Source organism: Myotis nattereri, assembly GCF_964212035.1.
Source record: "Myotis nattereri genome assembly, chromosome: 8".
Taxonomy (NCBI): Eukaryota; Metazoa; Chordata; class Mammalia; order Chiroptera; family Vespertilionidae; genus Myotis; species Myotis nattereri.
The window spans coordinates 58,460,695-58,481,457 of NC_138083.1; the positions used below are offsets into that span (position 1 = coordinate 58,460,695).

Sequence of the window (20,763 nt, forward strand, 5' to 3'; positions counted from 1 at the left end):
AAAAAAAAAAGAAAATGCAAATTCCAGAAAGCAAACTGGAACACATGGCAACTGGTCAATGATTCTCTCTCATCATTGATTTTTCTCTCTCTCTCTCTCCCTTCCTCTCTGAAATTGATACAGGATTTTTCGACTGGAACATGCGGTGTTCCCCTGGGCAGGATCGTTCCCCAGATTCTTTGTCCGTCGGAGTCAAAGAATGAATCCACGGATGGAAGATGGTATAGCAAAGGTGGAAATTTATTGAAGAACAAGTACAGACTCCCACGTGGGGAAGGGGAAAGAATCTCACAGCACAGACTCCCACATAGGGAGGGGGAAAGAGTCCCACCGAATTCCTGCAGCCTTATAAAGGCAGCAGTTCCTGTGTCCTGATATCCCCCTTTGATTGGTCAATATTCCCTTTGATTTGGTCACTACAGCAACTCCTGAGCTCATTGTTCTCCTATTACCTCACATGGGACGCGTGAAGCTCTCCTCCCTCATTGTTCTCACATTCCCTCTTCCTCTTTATTTTGTAAATATAGACCTTTTGCTACTCCCAGTTTCCTTATCTTATGGAAATGCAACTGCTGCCTCTCTCTCCCTTGTCTTATGAAAATGTAACTTCTCCCAGTCTATAGCTCTGTGTGTTTTTCCATAGACCTCTTTCATTTTTTAAAATTTCCTAAACCTGCCTATTTCCCCCTAAAATTCCTATTTCAAAATCATTAAAAATATTTTTAAAAAAGAAAGGTTAGATGAGGGTCATGGAAGAAAAAGAAGTGACAAAGATAAGTCAAAGGTTTTTGGCCTGAGCAACTTAAAGTATGGAATTGCCATTAACCTACATAGAGAAGCTAGAAGGAAGACAGGGTTTTAGAGGTAAGATTAGGAGATCAGTTTTAGAATATAAAGGATGAGAGGCCTAGTAGATCTCCTCATGGATATGTTAAGTGAATATTTAGATAAATAAGTCTAGAGTATAAGGCAGAAGTCTTGGTCAGAGATACATACTTGGGAGCACTCACTTTTAAGGAGTATTTAAAGCTTCAGAGTGAATGAGATGAGCTAGGGAAGGAGTGTTGACAGAAAGGAGAGCCAAGCACTGAGTCCTCAGCTACTCCAAGGTATTGGGGAAATTAGGAAGAACTGGCAGAGGAAACTGAAGAGTAGACATAAGGAAGGAGGAAAATCAGGAGAGTGCAGCAACCTAGAAAAGAGAGAAGTGTTTCAAAGGTGAGGAAGTGAATACCTTATCAAACCTGTTTGAGGAATGATAATTGACCATAATGACATGGAGGTCATTGATAAGCCCATGTTTTGTGGAGTGGTTGGGGGAAAAAGCCTTATTATAAAGGGTTAAAAGAGAAATACAGCCAGTGGGTATAGGTGCCTCTTTTGAGGAGTCTTACTAAAGGGGGAAAAATAGGAGCCCAGCTGGCGTGGCTCAATGGTTGAACGTCAACGTATGAGCCAGAAGGTCATGGTTGATTCCCGGTCAGGGCACATGCCCAGGTTGTGGACTTGATCCCCAGTGTGGTGCATGCAGGAGGCAGCCAATCAATGATTCTCTCTCAATGTTGATGTTTCTATCTCTCTCTCCCTCTCCCTTCCTCTCTGAAATCAATAAAAATATATATATTTTTAAAAAGAAATAGGACAATAGCTGAAGGATCATGCATCAGGAAGAGGGTTGATGTTTTTGTCAATATTAGTTTTCTATTGCCGCGATAACCAATTACTATAAATTTAGTGACTTAAAATAACACATCTTAATTATCTTATAATTTGATAGTTTAGAAGTCCAAACTGGGTCTCATTGGGGAAAAAAAAGGTGTAACCAAGACTCTTCCTTTCTAGAGGTTCTGGGGGAAATCCATTTTCTTGCCTTTTCCTGCTTCTAGAGGTCACCCACATTCTTTGCTCATGTCCCCCTTCCTCTATCTTTAAAAAGTCAACAACACTGCATCACTCTGACCATTCTTCCACTTTTCTGCCTCCTTTTGTCTTATCCTGCCTCCCTCTTCTACTTTTAAGGCCCCTTGTAATTATATCAGGTCCACTGGGATAACACAGGATAATCTTCCTATTTTAAGATCAGCTCATTAGCAACCTTAATTCTCTTCGCCACATAACCAAACATATTCACAGGTTCTGGAGATTTGGATGTGGACATCTCTGAGGAGTCTTGGTTCTGCCTGCCACATATAAGACACTTACAGCATACTTGCTGATGGGAATACTTGGAGGGAAAGAGATGGAGAGAGAGAGAAAAAAACACAACTCGATGATGCAGGAGAGGACAGAATCATTGGAGTGACATGAGAGCAAATGGAGGACTGGTTTTCCATAAGAGCAAGAAGAGTTCTTGCTCTTATGGAAAGAGAGGAGGGTTAAGATAATATATGGGGACATATATTAGCTGGTGGGTAGATGTGTTGGTGGGAGCTTGTGAGAATCATTTTTTACTCAGTGACTTAGAAACAAGAGCAAGAATGGGAGGTGTTGGAGGTGTAAGAAAACAATTATAAAACTGACATCTAAGAGAGCAGGAGCATTAAAGAACTGCAGAAATGTTATGAGCATCAAGGGCCCACTTGAAGTCTGTGGTCACTAAAGTAAAGTGTGACCATTCAGCCTGTTTCCTCCAGTAGAGTAGACAAAGCACTGGTATATTAAGTAGTCAGGGTAGGCTAACTACTCTACAAACTCCAAATTTCAGTGCCTAATACAACCAAAGATGTCTCACATGGATTGTCTCAATTCTCACAATGATTGAATATAGTGGGTATTAATTCTGTGCCCTTTTTCAGATGAGGAAACTAAAGAATTTGTTGAAGTAAGAATAAACCTAAATTTTTTTTTAGGTATTTATTTGTGGGTATTGAAAAATATTTGCCTCCTGATCACCTTCATACAATCAAACATGTGACTCCCTTTGCCTGGACTCTCTCCTGTCTTTCCCCACTGACTTCTAGAATCAGTTCTTCAGTAGTCCTCTGGGGGACACCTTCCATAAACCTGTCTCCATAGACAGGTTTATTTCCTCCTGTGTGCTCCTTCTATAGGCCTTACCTAATTGTACTGTAATGAACTGTTCCACAATTATTTCCTGACAGCCCCTGTGCCTTTGTGATCCTTTCTATGCCCTCCATCTCTATCCAAGAGGTAGCAATGATGTTCTATTTCAAAAACCATAAACCAATTGGAGAGAACCAAGATGGCGGCATAGGTTAACGCCGGAGATGCTGCCTTGAACAACCAAATCAAAACACACCTAAAAGATGGAACGGACATCATCCAGAACCACAGGAAGGCTGGCTGAGTGGAAATTCTACAACTAGGAGGAAAGAGAATATCATACCCAGAATGAGAGGAGGCACAGTGCTGAAGTGAAATACTCAGGTACGGAGTGCGCGCGGAGCCGGCTGGCGGCGGAGGGCGCGGTTGGTGCTTTCAATCGGGAGGGAGTCTCAGATTCTGAGCTCCAGATCCGGGCGAGTCTCTAGGGACCCAGACTCAAACGGGAGAAGCGGGACTGTCTGGCTTCAGTCGGAACTCAAAGGCAGCTTTCTCTCCGAGGTTTGCAGCGGTTGCTGGGACTCTGTGAGGCAGAGCCCCTAGGGACGGAACTGAGAGCTGCCATAACTGCTCTCTCCGGCCCACCCTGTTGATCCTGAGCCCTAGCGACCCACCCGCCCTGCCCAAGCCCTGTGCAGAGCCATTTGCCAGATAGCCTCAGGCAAAGGCTAATTAGCACCTCCCTAGAGGACAGAAGTTTTCCCACTGCAGACACAGCTGATTCTCACAGCCAGCTGGCCTGGAGGTCAAATCCCCCTAGTATTAACTACAACAATCAAGGCTTAACTACAACAAGAGTGTGCACAAAGACCACTAGGGGGTGCACCAAGAAAGCATAAAAAATGTGGAGACAAAGAAACAGGACAAAACTGTCAATGGAGGATATTCAGTTCAGAACCACACTTTTAAGGTCTCTCAAGAACTGTCTAGAAGCCGCTGATAAACTTAATGAGATCCTCAACAAATCTAATGAGACCCTCGATGTTATGATAAAGAACCAACTAGAAATTAAACATACACAGACTGAAATAACGAATATTATACAGACTCCCAACAGCAGACCAGAGGACTGCAAGAATCAAGGCAAAGATTTGAAATGCGAAGAAGCAAAAAACACCCAACCGGAAAAGCAAAATGAAAAAAGAATCCGAAAATACGAAGATAGTGTAAGGAGCCTCTGGGACAGCTTCAAACGTACCAACATCAGAATTATAGGGGTGCCAGAAGATGAGAGAGAGCAAGATATTGAAAACCTATTTGAAGAAATAATGACAGAAAACTTCCCCTACCTGGTGAAAGAAATAGACTTACAAGTCCAGGAAGCACGGAGAACCCCAAACAAAAGGAATCCAAAGAGGACCACACCAAGACACATCATAATTAAAATGCCAAGAGCAAAAGACAAAGAGAGAATCTTAAAAGCAGCAAGAAAAAGAAACTCAGTTACCTACAAGGGAGTACCCATACGACTGTCAACTGATTTCTCAACAGAAACTTTGCAGGCCAGAAGGGAATGGCAAGAAATATTCAAAGTGATGAATACCAAGAACCTACAACCAAGATTACTTTATCCAGCAAAGCTATCATTCAGAACTGAAGGTCAGATAAAGAGCTTTACAGATAAGGAAAAGCTAAAGGAGTTCGTCACCACCAAACCAGTATTATATGAAATGCTGAAAGGTATCCTTTAAGAAGAGGAAGAAGAAGAAAAACGTAAAGATACTAATTATGAACAACAAACATGCATCTATCAACAAGTGAATCTAAGAATCAAGTGAATAAATAATCTGGTGATTATACTAGAATCAGGGACATAGAAAGGGAATGGACTGACTATTCTTGGGGGGGAAAGGGGTGTGGGAGATGCGGGAAGAGACTGGACAAAGATCATGCACCTATGGATGAGGACAGTGGGTGGGGAGTGAGGGCGGATGGTGGGGCGGGAACTGGGAGGAAGGGAGTTATGGGGGGGAAAAAGAGGAACAAATGGAATAATCTGAACAATAAAGATTTAATTAAGGGGGGGGGGGGACCCATAAACCACAGCACCCACCACAGTGTGTTGGCAATGCAGTCACTGTTTACCTGTTCACTGAGTGGAAAAAGGAAGATGAACAAGGCAATTCTCTGTCACTGCAGAAGGAAAAAAAGTTCCTGCTCCGTTTGGAACTGAAGGGGAAATGAAACTATTTCCTTGTTATGGGTTAAAGTTTTCTTTCTCAAGGACAGCTGTGGAAGGCTTGCGCTCTGTGGTGGCAGACCTCCACTCAGTGGAGCTGTGTGTGCACTGCAGGGTGCTCAGCTGTAGGGTCCTTTCACTGCTGCCCAAGCCAAACTGAGAACTGGAGTCTCCCGCCCAGTCATTTGGAGTCTGAGTTGTCACTGCCTAAGCCTTAGACCCTAAGCCAGTGGTTCTCAACCTTCCTAATGCCGAGACCCTTTAATACAGTTCCTCATGTTGTGGTGACACCCAACCATAAAATTATTTTCATTGCTACTTCATAACTGTAATTTTGCTAGTTATGAATTGTAATGTAAATATCTGATATGCAGGATGTATTTTCATTGTTACAAATTGAACATAATTAAAGCATAGTGATTAATCACAAAAACAGTATCTAATTATGTATATGTTTTCCGATGGTCTTAGGTGACCCCTGTGAAAGGATTGTTTGACCTGCAAAGGGGCTGCGACCCACAGGTTGAGAACCGCTGCCCTAAGCCATCTAGCTCTACATTCCCACCTTTTGTGATGACTGCCTTGGACCTGCCCTAGTAGATTCTCATTCAGTTGGTTGGATAATTTGTATTTTTAACTAGTATTCCAAGTGATTCTTACTATCAAGGCAGTTTAGGAAATTAATCATCTTTGGTTCAGTCATGCTATAGAATTGGGGCAGTTATTTTTCATTGACTTTAACTCTGATAACTTTAAATATACAGGGTGTCCCCCCCCAAAATGTATACGCACTTTTACAGCTGATGGCTCAATTGCTATTTCTTTCTTTTCAGATTTAACCCATTGGAATTAATAATTATTCAAAGTGTGTATACATTTTGGGGGGACACCCTGCATGATTGCTGAACAGATGAAATGCTCCTGAGGTCCCTGAAAGTGTAGCTCGATATTTAGAATACAGTGGGGCCTTGACTTACGAGTGTCCCGACAAACGAGTTTTTCGAGATACGAGCCGTCTCTCGGCCGATGTTTTGCTTTGAGTTGCGAGCTAAAATTCGGGTTACGAGCCAGCTTCAGATACCCCACCGCTAGTTGGTGCAGCGAACGTCACAGTGAACGCCACAACATCAGCCCAGCATCACGTGTCTCACTCGTTCACTGATTTGACAAATTGATTTGACATACGAATAATGAGTTACGAGCTCTGTCACGGAACGAATTAAACTCGTAAGTCAAGGCCCCACTGTATACTATTCTGCAGCGTTACCTTTCTTTTCAGCATGGTGATTCGAGTGAGAGCAGCTCTTAAGGAGAGGACCCTGGGGCAACTCCAAGCTTCAGAACTGTTCCAGCTCAGGAGCCAGGCCAGGCACCGAAGCCCAGTGCTGACCCGTGTCATCGCATCCCATTCACCTTTTTCTTCCAAGAGTCAGAAATCGGAGGTGCCCAGCACCACACCAGACTTTGGACGGGAAAAGACAGAATCGGGGAACACTTTCTCTTTTCCCCTAACAAGATGCATTTTCAGAGCTGTCCCTAGGCTAGGGGAGCTGAGGAAAAAAAGAGCCCCGACTTTTTATTCCTGTTTGCAACAGGCCACAAATCTGCGCCATAGTGAGGTTGGGGCGAGATTGAGCAAGCTCTTGTTGCTGGTCGCCTGTCTTCCAGGCCGGATCCAGTCAGCTCTCCTGGTTGTCAGGGGGCTCTTCTGATAGGAAAAATAATAGCAAACGTTTTTGAAGAGGAAGGAAGTCTTCAGCCGCTTGTGACCTTATGAAATCCGTCTGGGCCGGAGAGATAGTGGCCGCTTGGCTGAGGGCCCTCGGGACTTCACAGAACTGTCTCCCGGGTGGATGCGGTGGGACTCCTCATAAAATAACACGGTGCACAGAGGTCAAGCCGCTCGCACGAAGGCCACCTACTCGCTAACGCGAGCGCGCAGCTGTGGGACCCACAGGCGCAGTTCCAGGCTCTGAGGTGCGTCCTACGCGCAGGCGACGACCGGGAGGCCGACCCGGGCCCTGGGGGGCGGGGCGAAGGCCAGTCACGTGGGCCGCGCAGCCCTCGCGGCGATTTCCCTTACAAGGACTCGGACTGACAAGTCCCGCCCCTGGCCGTGCCCTGGTAGGTGTGGAGAGGCAAACCCATAGGACAGACCCAACCATCTGCTCACGGGGAGGGGGAGGAAAAGAAACACAGATACGAGTGGGCACACAAAACACAGAAACTCAGGCGTCATACCCAACGAGCCTCTACACATTGCTCTGTTCTTAGTCGTCGCTTTATATTCCTTCCTGTGCACTCGGTCAAAATCGCGCCCTTTTATCACAGTGGCAACTGCGCCCCCCGTCGCCTTTCCCTTAAGTCAGGCCCATCCTGTTGGCAAAGAATGGTGACTGGGCTTTTTTCCGGTTTGCTGAGGGGAGGCCGGAAGTGTAGTGTTTTAGCGGCTCCGGGTGTAGAAGGGTGGTGATAGCGGCAGCGAGGGCAGCGAGGAGGTCACTGAAGCGCTCGGTTCTCTCGGCAAGTGCAGGGTGAGTGGTGCTCGCGGTCCGGCACGTGGGGCGCATCTCGCCGGCCCGTCTCCGCCGGGCGGCTGGGAGGGCAGCGGCGCACCTGGGCAGGTGCACTAGCCGGTTACCCGGCTCCGGGATCCGAGGCCGCGGCCAAAGTGGCCCAGACGCGAACGGGGCTCCGTTGCCTAACTTGGGGCTTGGGGAGTGTGGCTTAGCTCGCTGGCGCCGCGCACTTGGGCGATCGCCCGGCCCGCGAAACCCGAGCCTCCCGGCTCTTGATTCCGGGACTATGTTTAGTTTCTAACGTAAACTTGCCCGATTCAAGAGGATTTGCGTAAAAACCCAGCTCCGAGTCCTCGCCCCGCCCCACTGCTGCAGCTGTTGCAGCTGCGGAGCTTCGTTTAGTAGGAAGAATTAACTTAAATTAACTTCCGCAGCTCAGTATTCATTTCTGTAATTAGAACTATCATATATATACACACACACACACACACAAAAGGGGGGAGGGTTAGCTTGCGACTTGAGGAAAAACTCCAAAACGCAACACCGTGTTCCTTTGGAGTGGAGACTTTGGACTAAGTCACTTTGCCAGTGTTAACTTTTGAGCATATGAAAACACAAATTAGTTCTTTACAGAACTTTGGAACAGAAATAGGTGTTCGGTTGAGAATTTAACAAATGCAAAAAATTTTTATATCCAAAGGTAAAGGAAGTGTTTCTGAAAGTTGCTATTATTTGATTCATGTTCTGGGAGGCTTTTGATAAAACTTAACCAGAAAAACGTTTTCTTTTCAAACGTGAGGCTTTACTGGCAAGTCAACGAATTGCCTTTGTCAAGTGCCGAGAACTTTTTGGGTGTGGCGGTCTTAAAAAAACCAACCCTGCCGTCCACCGGAAGTGTGCACAGGAATTGAAAACTTGGTTAGAACAGAAGCACCAACTTGAAAATGCACTTTTAAAAAACTGTGCTGGCATCAAAAATATTACATACAGTTAGCTTGAAAAAAAGGTGCACTGATTAAATTATTTGGAAGTGTTTCTAAGATGGGAAGTGTTTCTAAGATGGGAGTTTTTCCTTAAAGAATAGAACATATTTCCCACAATACTGTCAATTTGAGTGGTGATTCTGTAGAAAAAGTCGTAGGTTATCTTACACTTATTATTACCACTCTAAAAGTGTGGGACTCTAGGATTCTACCTAGAGTAACCTAATGTAATATCACTATAGATTAATCTCATTTTATAAATGAAACCATAGTATGGAGAGATTCTGAAAAATCTTCTGGTTTGCTGTTGGTGTGTGGGGAAATCCTCTTTGAGGATTTTTATTTTTCACTTATACCATTTAATCTAGGCTAACATCTTCCTTATATGTATTTCTTCTTTTGTCATAACCCTAAATGATTTTCTATTTAATCAAGCAAAAATAAATAAATAAAATAAATGAAACGACAAAGTCATTGTCACCAACACTCCACTCACTCCCTTGATTTAAAACATTTTGCTCCTTTAGATCTGTAAACTGAATCTCCTTGACCTTTGTTGACTGTTTTATTGACTTGCTCATGCATCTGAAATCTTTATGTATTTCATAGAAAGAAGCGTGCTCTGCAAGTCACCCTGTTTTTAAGTTTCATATAACACATATGCCTTCACACCAAAGACCTTCCATTAAATGCTTGAAAAATAGACTCTAGAATGAGTGAGGATCCTCATAGTTTGGAATTCTGAGGTGCCTACGTGGTAATCTTCCCTTCCTAAATAAAGAATACCTACATTGCTATATGAAATATTTTCATTTTACCCCAGATTTCTAAGTTTCTTTGAGAATTGTGCATTTTCTGAGGTCTTGTTAAAATAAGACAGTTACAGTCTTAATTGTTTGGGGAAAGTGAAAATGGACAGAAAACTTAGTCATAGCAAGGAATATAATGACAATATCATACGTAATTTGCTCCTTGGGATCATAGCACAGTTCCTGATTCGGCTCCCTCTCCACCAGTGTTTATTCCACCCCATACTTTAGTTTGGTAGGAAAAAAATACACTGACTTTCCTTGTTTTGGAATAACTAGCTGTGAAGCTAAACTCCCTATCCTTGAAAGGCCCAGGATTTCTGGTGGGAGATAAATGCATAGAACAGACTATAACCTCCTTGAAAAGGTAGTAACTTGCCCAATTTACACTACCAGTGTTTGGTAGAATTAAGACTAACATCTGCATCTCTTAATTTTAATAATGTCTTGTAGCTTCTGAGTGGAACAGGGTTGTTCAGGGTCTTCTTATCCCCCTCTCTGAGTCATTTAGAAACAAAGATCTTTTCTGAACTCACAGTATTTGATAATCATGTACCACCTTTGAGTTATTTTTCATTATTGTCACACATTGTTTTGAGAGTCATACTTCTGGAATGAAAACTATGTGACTCATTTCATAAGTTGAACCAATCATTTTATTTCTTTATAGTTGCCTCCCCAACAAAATTTTAGGCTCCTTAAAGATAGGACACTTACTTTATATTTCTTAATTCTTAAATAGTTTTCAACATTAGTGACATTTGATGCACATTATTGCCATTAACTGATTATATTAAAGGTTCTCAACCTTCTGGCCCTTTAAATACAGTTCTTCATGTTGTGACCCAACCATAAAATTATTTTCGTTGCTACTTCATAACTGTAATGTTGCTACTGTTATGAATCGTAATGTAAATATCTGATATGCAGGATGGTCTTAGGCGACCCCTGTGAAAAGGTTGTTCGACCACCAAAGGGGTTGCAACCCACAGGTTGAGAACCGCTGTATTAAAGGTTGATGATAAATATTGAATGAGCTAAAGAAAAGTTCTAGGTAAGATCACTGTCAGTGCTGACCCAAAAAACTTTATAATTTTTAAAAAACTGTAACTCATTTACAGACTTAAAGAATGCATGATTAAAACAAAGACTAATAGGAAATACATCAGAACTCAACGTATGTATATTACTTTATAACCCAAATTTAGTATTTTTAAAAAGTACTTAGAGCCCCCTCCCTCCACCAGATACAATATGAGGTTTTGTAGATTCAAAAATCAGTTGTCAACCATTTGACTTATAATTCTCATCCGTTTCTTTGGTCTTATAATAACTGACATTCCTGCATCATTAGAGGAAGACAATGTTGTCAAACAAAACAGACTATTTTTAAACATGTGCTTTGGTTTGCAATGACATGGCATGCCTAAAATAATAAACAGATTTGCACTGGTAAATATGTGCCACTCATCGGGTTTCAACCACTTACCCTAAGTCCCTCAGAACATTTAAGAGATGACGGGATAATATACTCCATACTTCTTGTAGTTTTTAAAACTACATTCAGAATAGAGGGGAAAATTACAGCTTTATGTAGTTAATAATGGAATTTACTGTCCAGAGAAGGTGTTACAGCATGAAAATAATGCTTTCGTAAATGGTTTAGGTAAATTATGAAAGACAGTCTCCTAAAGGGTGATTAAAGGAAACTTGGAAATTGGGAAAGAGTATGTGTCATAATTTCAGTGTCATGTAAGGTATATCTTACCAATAACACATTCCAGTGTTTCTCTACAGGGTGCTGTATTGGATGGACTAGAATTTGTGACTTTTCTTTGTGGAATTTCCTACTAAAATCTAAGAACAGATTTAGCTTGGGGGAGGAGAAACTAAGGCAGAGCTTTTCTAATTATTTCCATGATTGAATTTAGTCTGGAAGATGTGGTATAACCAAGGAGAGAATGTAAGAAATAACTTTACACTCACACAAAGCATTGTATTCTAAGGTCACTTTGCAGTGCTGAGATCTAGGTAGTGCTTCATTCTTTGCAACCCACAGACTTATTTTTAGATCAAGGGCATAGTGTTTTGCTACATCATAGCTAAATGTTGTTTTCAGAACGTAAGCTTTAAAATTGTTATCCTGGTCAGAGAATGAAATCAGTGGTGCCTATTTTAGACCTGCGTGGAAGAATATAACTCAATACAGTGTCTTAGTCTTGCTCATTAGAGGTTGTGCAGACTACTGTCACCACATCAGCTCTGAAGGATGGTACGGTAACATTTTATCTGATGATGATGGGATTTTTAACTCCAACTAAAATTTTATAGTGGCTTTTTTGTTTTTGTTTTGTTTATTTAAGATTCAGCCTTTTCATTTTAGGTATGAGATATTCTTCTTGCTTTTAACTTAAATTTTATAGGGATAAATTTAGATTATTAGAGAGCAAAGATAGTTTCCAAACTTAAAAAAAAAAACTAAATTAGTTTTAAAAACTACTGTGCTCTGATTTTTGTATAGAGAACTTAGTCACTTCAAGCTTGACTCTGTGCAAGAAATTGTGGAAATATCAGTAAAACTTAATTATAGATTAATTAACTTCAGAGTTTTCTATACTTTTCAGTTAGCCTTTCAACAAATATCTTTTTTTTTTTTTATATTTTATTGATTTTTCACAGAGAGGAAGGGAGAGAGATAGAAAGTTAGAAACATCAATGAGAGAGAAACATCGATCAGCTGCCTCCTGCCGCAACCCAGGTACATGCCCTTGACCGGAATCGAACCTGGGACCTTTCAGTCCGCAGGCCGACGCTCTATCCACTGAGCCAAACCGGTCTTGGCAACAAATATCTTTTTTTAAAATATATTTTTATTGATTTCAGAGAGGAAGGGAGAGGGAGAGAGAGAGAAACATCCATGATGAGAGAGAATCATTGATTGGCTGCCTCCTGCATGCCCCCAACTGGGGATTGAGCCCGCAACCTGGGCATATGCCCTTGACCGGAATTGAACCTGGGACCCTTCAGTCCTTAGGCCAACGCTCTATCCATTGAGCAAAACTGTCTAGGGCAACAAATAATTTTCTTGACAAAGATTCTAGAAGTAAGGGTGCAGTAAGAAATGCTAGTTAGAAGTGAAAACAATACTTGGCAATAAAGATTAAGAGATGAAGACGTGTTCCATCAGTTAATCATCCTCCTACTTTCTGTCCACTTTAGAATGGAATAACTAGTATAGGCTAGGGCTGTAGAAGAATCCACCTATTAAAAATGAATTAGTATTCCTCAATAGTTCCAAGTCACTGAAGTATAGAACTGGAACTGCTTCCCCAGGGTACCTACATTCTTTTGTGTCTTGTTTCTATATTGCTATTAAACCAATAGATTTGGTTATCAGTTCTTATTAGGCTGTAAAGCAACATGGGGATATGCAATCTTGATATGCTCTAGGATTTGAATTAATGTTGGTTATAGTTTGGAAGTTAAAGTTAGTGATCAACTATTGATTAAATGTCACAACTGCTAGATGAATGAACTCAAAGCATGATTCTGATTGTTCTCTTTGTAGTTTGGTTCCATGAGTAATGGTATCTATTAACTGAGAGATATTTTTGCCAAGTGATACTATCCTGCTGAATATTTTTTAGACACATTCTAAGTAGCTTAAACATATAAGGAACGTTCATTTCACCTTTTGTTGTTCTTTGTCTCCTTATATTTCCTTTCCTAATTAGGAACTAACCACCACCATGTCGAGCAAAAGGGCAAAGACCAAGACCACCAAGAAGCGCCCCCAGCGCGCAACATCCAATGTGTTCGCCATGTTTGACCAGTCGCAGATTCAGGAGTTTAAAGAGGCCTTCAACATGATTGATCAGAACAGAGATGGTTTCATTGACAAGGAAGATTTGCATGATATGCTTGCCTCCCTGGGTAATGATCAGTTTTAATATTAATATACTAGACTAGAGGCCTGATGCATGAAACTCGTGCAAGGGCCTTGGCCCCACCAGCCCCCGGCCCCACCAGCCCCCGCCCCCGCCTGCTGCAGCTTTGTCCGGAGGGAAGGACATCCAGAAGGACAGCTGGTCTAATTAGCATATTACGCTTTTATTATTATAGATAGGATTTTTGTAATGTCTTTTATGTTTATTTCTTAAGTCTTAAAGTTCTGTGAAGCCAATCTAATGAAGTTATGGTTTACTAAATAAGATTCAAAGTCTAGAGCAGTGTCTCCCAAAGTGTGGTCCTTGGACCACCTGCAAATTTCTGGCCAGATCTCATGATTGGGCCAGAAGCCAGCTATTTTTGTGTGTATTGCAAGGGCTGATCTTGATTATGAGAGCAGTATCATTCCTTTTGACATTACAATGGAATAGAATATAATCTCCACTCTTAATATAGGCCCTGTTCATTAAGAAGACTGTTTTCCTAATAGTTTTGCTATCATGAATGTAAACAGCAAATTGTATAAATGATAAGTCTTTTTTGTCAAAATGTTTACTATGATGAATAGGTGATACATTTTGTGATGTAATCAGAATTATGGCCCTCTTTTTTTATTTAGGAAAAAATCCAACTGATGAGTATCTAGATGCCATGATGAATGAGGCTCCGGGTCCCATAAATTTCACCATGTTCCTCACGATGTTTGGTGAGAAGTTAAATGGCACAGATCCAGAAGATGTCATCAGAAATGCTTTTGCTTGCTTTGATGAAGAAGCAACTGGTAATTACCATGATTTAATTTTTAGTTATGGTAACTAAAATATATAACTTGAAATATGATGACACAGTACTCTCAGGTTTATACCATACCTGTTTGTTCAGTTTTGTTTTAGATAGGCTTCTCCTATGGCATCACTCAATTTACTGCCTCTGCATTTAAATATTTGATTTAAAATTTAATGGGTATATTTGAAAGTTTTTAGGAAAGTTATACTCCATAAGGGTTAGGCTCAAAGTAAATATGTATTGAATGAATAACTTTTACTAGTGTAATCTTGGGTAAAGTGTAAATTGCTATAGGCCATGACACCAGTACAGTCCTATGTTTGTTTATCAGGTACCTCTCAGTTCTGAGATTGTTTAAATCTGGTATGAAACTCTCTGGTTTCATATTGCTTTTCTGCATAGTAACTGTGTGAGTTGGGGCAAGTTACATAACTATCTAAATCTGTTTTCTTATTTGTAAAATGGGCAATAATATTACCTACCTCACAGGGTTGTTGTGAGGAGTAAATGAAGAAATGAGATAATAGCATATTGCCTGGCCCAGAGTTAACTCTCAGAAAAACCCAAAAAGATAACTACAGAAATGCCTGATCCTTTGACAGAAGTGTATATAAAAGAGGGCAAGTTTTTAAAAGGAAGGCACACCCTTTGGTTATGCATTACTTGGAGTAGTTTACCAGTAAATAAGCCAAGCACAGTTTGGTAATGGAAGCATACTGTCCCCACTTTGGCTTTCCAGGCTCCCCACAATATGGCCTCTTTTGGCCTATTCAAGTATACCACTTGCGACTTTTATATCATCTTTCTAACCTCCTTCCAAGCTACTCTGTGCATTGGTGTCCTAACTTACCTCCACCATTTCTGCCTCTATGTCTCCCTCATCATACCACCTCTCCCTCCTCCTGAACTTGAAACTCTTAACTTTTTTTTTCTGGGAGGACTGGGGAAGAGGCAGGCAGAGGAGACTTGCTTTTTTTCTCTTAAAGACACTTGTGTATTGATTGAATTTTTAAGTTGTAAGCAGGTGTTTTTTTAATGGAGGGAAATAAAACCATAAAAGAGTAAAATGTCTTATCCATTCTTCAAACTCTTCAATTGTCATATTCTTTATAGAGCCTAGTCTATATTTTCCTACTATTTTTTCCTACTCAGAAAATTTAAAGTCTCTTTCTTTTTTTCTAAATATATTTTTATTGATTTCAGAGAGGCAGGGAGAAGGAGAGAGAGATAGAAACATCAATGATGAGAATCATTGATTGGCTGCCTCCTGCATGCCTCCTACTAGGGATCGAGCCTGCAACCTTGGGCATAGTCTCTTGACCAGAATTAAACCTGGGACCCTTTGGTCCGCAGGTTGACGCTCTATCCACTGAGCCAAACCAGCTAGGGCGTCTTTCCTTTCTTTCCACTTCCAGATTAATTTTATTTCTCTCTCTTCTGATACATACTGTGTGTACTTACTTCCAATCATCACAGTCTCTTCCTGTTTCCAGGGTAATGGCTGTGTGTCTTCAACGGCATTATTTTCCCATCTCTGTAAGCCCTACCACCCACCACAGTCCATTGCACATAGTCAATGATTAGTTCATGTGATAGTTGAATTACTTGGCTATAGATGATGATTTATTCCTACAAGCTGAAAATCTAAGATTTTTGGTACCTGTTTTTTTTATCCTCACTCAAGGATAATATATTTCCTATAAAATTAGTTTAAATTATAAGGTCACTTCCCATAAGAAACTCTAGAGCTATGGTTCTTGTTGTTTTTCCAATTCAATCTGAGATTTTAAAAAAAAAAAAAAAATAGCCCTGGCCAAGTGGCTCAGTTGGTTGGAGTGTTGTCCCGTACACAAAATGGTAGCACAGGGGTCCTCAAACTTTTAAAACAGGGGGCCAGGCCAGTTCACTGTCCCTCAGACTGTTGGAGGGCCGGACTATAGTTTTAAAAAAAACTATGAACAAATTCCTATGCACACTGCACATATCTTGTTTTGAAGTAAAAAACAAAACAGGAACAAATACAATATTTGTATTTGCATGTGGCCCGCGGGCTGTAGTTTGAGGACCCCTGTGGTAGCGGGTTCAATTCCCAGCCTGGGCACATACCCAGATTTCAGGTTCGATCCCTGGTCCAGGTGTGTGTGTGGGAGGCAACCAATCGATGTTTCTTACATTGATGTCTTTCTCCCTCTCTCCCACTCCCTCCCTTCCTCTATCTAAAACCAATTTTAAAAAATAAAAATATCAATGCCAGATAATAAATCAAGAAAGACGTCAGGACTTTTTTTTTTTTAAGCTCTCTGGATGATTCTGATTCTCATGTGCAGTTAGGTTTCATGAGAAACCTGCTTTCACACTTCCAGAGTAGAAAGCACACCTTTTGGCTCACCACTCCCATCCCCAATTCTTAGCCCGGTGACTGTGACATAATTAATGCTCAAACATTTACCCAGTATCTTTGCACACTCTGGGCTTGGCCATATTTGTTATGAATTCTAAATTAGGTTTTAAAAAAACAAACATTTAAGAATCTCATTTTACATATTAAAAAACAAAGTCAGAGGTAAAGTGAAATATCTGAAATAACATAGCTTGTTAGAACTGGATCTCGAGACTCCAGCATTTTTTTCCACTGAAGCACTTTATTGATTTTATAATGTGGTATTGATTTTAGTGTTATTTACTTATAGAATAAGTATGACCATTCATGCTACTTTAAAGAACCATAAGGCATAGATTCCTTAATCATACTATATTGCTTTTATTTAGGCATTAGTTTAGCCCCTATTATCAAGAGATCAGGAGATGGGTGTGGAGGAAGATTGTTAGAGCAGAGCAGGTTAATGCCACTAGGCAACTACCCGTTTTCTAGACAGCTGCTGAGGCTGACTTAACCATGTAGAGACCCATATTTCATGTATGTGCATATTTATAGTGCTTAGCATAGAGCATACATAGACAAGTGTAGATGCTCCTTGTAATTAACCCTCAGAGTAGTATATATTCTGAACCCCAGTTCTTTATTTTTCAGGCACCATTCAGGAAGATTACCTGAGAGAGCTGCTGACAACAATGGGAGATCGGTTTACAGATGAGGAAGTGGATGAGCTGTACAGAGAAGCGCCTATTGACAAAAAGGGAAATTTCAATTACATTGAGTTCACACGCATCCTTAAACATGGAGCAAAAGATAAAGATGACTGAAAAGAACTCCAAATTGCAGCCAAATGTTCTTTGTCACCACATTGGGTATTTCTGAGACTTTCTCTTAGAGTCCATAACATGCCCTAGCTTTGCAGCTTTTGCCTTTCTTGTGGTATTTATTCTCAGCCATTTTGGGCACAGCCATCTCTATAATCAGACTGGAAGTAGGACTTTTTGTGATTTTCAGAATAGAAAATAGGTAATTGAACTTACCAGCCTTCCCCACCCCCTCATAACTGCAATCTACACAGAGTCAATATATTTTTTCAGAAAAGTAATTCACTCAATTTTTTTCTGAACCATAATTAAATTTTATGATCAAAACTTGCTTGTTTAAACTTCTTTATTTATCAAAATTGACTTGTATTCGGTTTAGTTGCATCTTCCAATGAAAGGTAGATGAGGCGCCCTGGCCGGTTTGGCTCAGTGGATGGAGCGTCGGCCTGTGGACTCAAGGGTCCCAGGTTCGATTCCGGTCAAGGGCATGTACCTTGGTTGCAGGCACGTCCCCAGTGGGGAGTGTGCAGGAGGCAGTTGATCGATGTTTCTCTCTCATCGATGTTTCTAACTCTCTATCCCTCTCCCTTCCTCTCTGTAAAAAGTCAATAAAATATAGAAGAAAAAAAAAAAAAGAAAGGTAGATGAGGCAAAAACCTAGAAAATGGTGTGGTTGTTTGACCTTTTCCTTACTTCTCCCAGTTTTCCTAACAATCCTATTTCCTCTGCTATTCATTCGTCCCTTCCCAAAGAAATACAAGTTTAACTGCCTTAATTGTGTTTCCTGTACTTTGTCTTCCAATTTTAAAAATAATTTGCTATAGGATTTGCATATATATGATAGTTTTAGTAGTTGTAAATCCTTAAGTTTAATCTACCCACCAATGTTCCTCCTTACCTGTCCTAAGCTTTTCGTGTCATTTAAAATTAGACCAGGCCAATGAGTTTAATTTTAATTTGTCCTCATTTTTAAAACTATTTTAGACTCAAAGGGTCTATGGAATGCTACTAACAAGAGATTTTTTTTTTTTATATTTCAAAATGTTGGAAATACAGTACAGCATTTTTTATTATATAAAACTTTTTTTAACACAGTAATGCATATTGAAATACCATGTTCGTTTATGCAGAGATTCACCATGAGTCCAAGTGTGAATTTTGGACATTCCTGCCCTGCCCACAAACAAAACAGCTGAAGCTAAGTGCTAGGGAAAATGAGATCATTATTTCAATACTCAAAATAATTTCTGCTGTTTCCAGAAATGCAGGACTGTTTCAGAGTTAATCAGGAAATGGTTGACACTTTCATTTGCTTTGCACTTCAAAAAGCTGAAAGATTGATGAGTTTAAAAGTTGAAGCATTGTGGGGGGGAGTTGGTTGAAAAATTTTACAATTAGCCTATAAAGATGAGTAATTGACAATTACTCTAATAACTTTACGTTTTATGCTATTATTAACCAAACTATCCTTGGACAAAATCATTACCTCACTCAATAAATAATTACTGACTGCCTTCAGGGTGGCAGATCTTTGCACTCAGCAGGCTGGATGAGCCAGCTTTCTAGAACAGGAGTAGAAGGACCAGTACCACGACTGCTCTTGCCCCTTTTAAGTTTAGAATCTTACCACCTGCCTAAATACTTTTTTCAGGCTATAGCCATGATGTTAGAATCTTATTTTGCTGAATCGAATTTCCATTTCAACTGAAAAAAAAAATCACTTCTGCTTTAACAGATTTCTAGTGAAGAACAAGTAACATTGTTTTCACTTAGAAAAAAAGTGGTCTCATTTACTAAAATTATCTCCTGCAATGCCCCCATTTCCATTTCAGATAACTGCTCAAAGAACTGGCTGCCATTAGGAGCAGTGCATGGTCTCCCCGAGTGAAATAAGTCTCCTCATTCGGTAATAGCATTCTCTATGTAGTAAGTAGGCTTTGCTTAAGGGAAGATGACTGCTTAATAAAAAGCTAAAGCATCTACTCCATCAGTGGATTTGACTGGAGACCAGTCTCCCTGATGAAAATCATACTGGAAACAAACCATTTCAAACGTTCTTTGAAACCAACCTAATAGGGGCAGCATTGTTAGGATTATATTGTCATTTGGACTCCAGATCCCAAATTTTACTTGATCCAGAAGCCTATGACTGGAGAGCAGGAATTGATGAGTGCTGCTGGGGAAAAGGGAAGAAAGCCAGACTCAGACAAAAGCAAATTCTGAAAAGGAAAGGCAATGATTTTCTACAAAGTAGGAGAAAAAGGACAGCAAGAGGTGTAACACCTAGACTAAGGGAGATGCCGGCAAGTTGTAAGAAGAATCAGAAAACAGTAAAAGGGCTTAAGAGAGGTAGAGCCACACAACATGAAAACCATAAATTTAAAATTTAGTTCCTCAGTTATATTTAAACACATTTGAGAAGGATATGCCATAAATAACCATTTCCCAAGTGCTAGATATTTAGATACTCAGCTTTTCATTAATATTCTTTTTCTTTTGAATCTTAAGAGGAAAAATATACCTTAAGTTATTATTTTTTTTTTTAGAACAGTGTTACCTAGTAGAACCTTCTGTGATAATGGTCAAGGTACAGTCAGGGTGTCTCAGCTATTAAGGTGGCAGCGTGAGGGTTTATGCAGTGGTAATAGGCCATACTCAGAAGAGCGCTAAGACAAAGACCTAAGAAGCCAAAATCTTATGGTTGGGGGGAAAATTATTTAAATTATTGGGCCAAGAACAGAATCTAACTACGGAAAATCGAATATTTTAGAACCCAGGTATGACCTCTCTGCAGTTGCTTTTCACATGTTATTGAGAAGATGCATTCAGTTAGGAACTGGACCTTGGGCTGGGACAGGACCAAGCATCAGCATCCCCGGGAAATACCAATGATCACCTCACGCTCCGCCTACTGAATCTGAATCTCGGGCTGGGGCTCAAGAATCTCCTCCCAGGCCCTCCAGGTTTTTCTTATGCATGTGACTGTTTAAGAACTGCTGTACAGAGCGCCGAACACAGTCTAACATCTAGGAATTTCTGATCAAACATTTCTAGAATATAAATGAGTTATTCATCTCCCCAGCATCAGCACGCATTCAGGCAACCCCAAGTGCTCCGTAAAGGTTTGCTGTTAAGCTGCCTATCCTCCCTTCAGAAATAGTCCTGTCCATCTCATTCCAGGCCGAGGGAACTGACGGCCATCGCCACAAACGGGACCCGGAACAAAACGTGAATCATGTCGCTTCGCGGGTGCCTTTTCGGCCAAGAGCATTAAG

The 20,763-nt window shown here is 40.7% G+C and overlaps 1 protein-coding gene across 2 annotated transcripts; it reads left to right on the forward strand.

Moving 5' to 3' along the window:
- Positions 1-7,629: 7,629 nt before the first annotated feature.
- Positions 7,630-19,002, forward strand: LOC308523759 (myosin regulatory light polypeptide 9). Of its 2 annotated transcripts, XR_013996367.1 has the most exons (5): positions 7,652-7,776; positions 13,288-13,486; positions 14,121-14,282; positions 17,319-17,886; positions 18,129-19,002. XR_013996367.1 is itself a non-coding variant. In XM_081097768.1 (4 exons), the coding sequence occupies exons 2-4, from the start codon at positions 13,303-13,305 to the stop codon at positions 17,489-17,491; spliced, it is 519 nt and encodes a 172-aa protein (XP_080953894.1). In that variant the 5' UTR covers positions 7,630-7,776; positions 13,288-13,302; the 3' UTR covers positions 17,492-18,261. The 2 variants fall into 2 exon arrangements, 1 of the variants encoding a protein (XP_080953894.1); XM_081097768.1 differs by having other exon boundaries at positions 7,630-7,776; positions 17,319-18,261.
- The last annotated feature ends 1,761 nt before the right edge of the window (positions 19,003-20,763 follow it).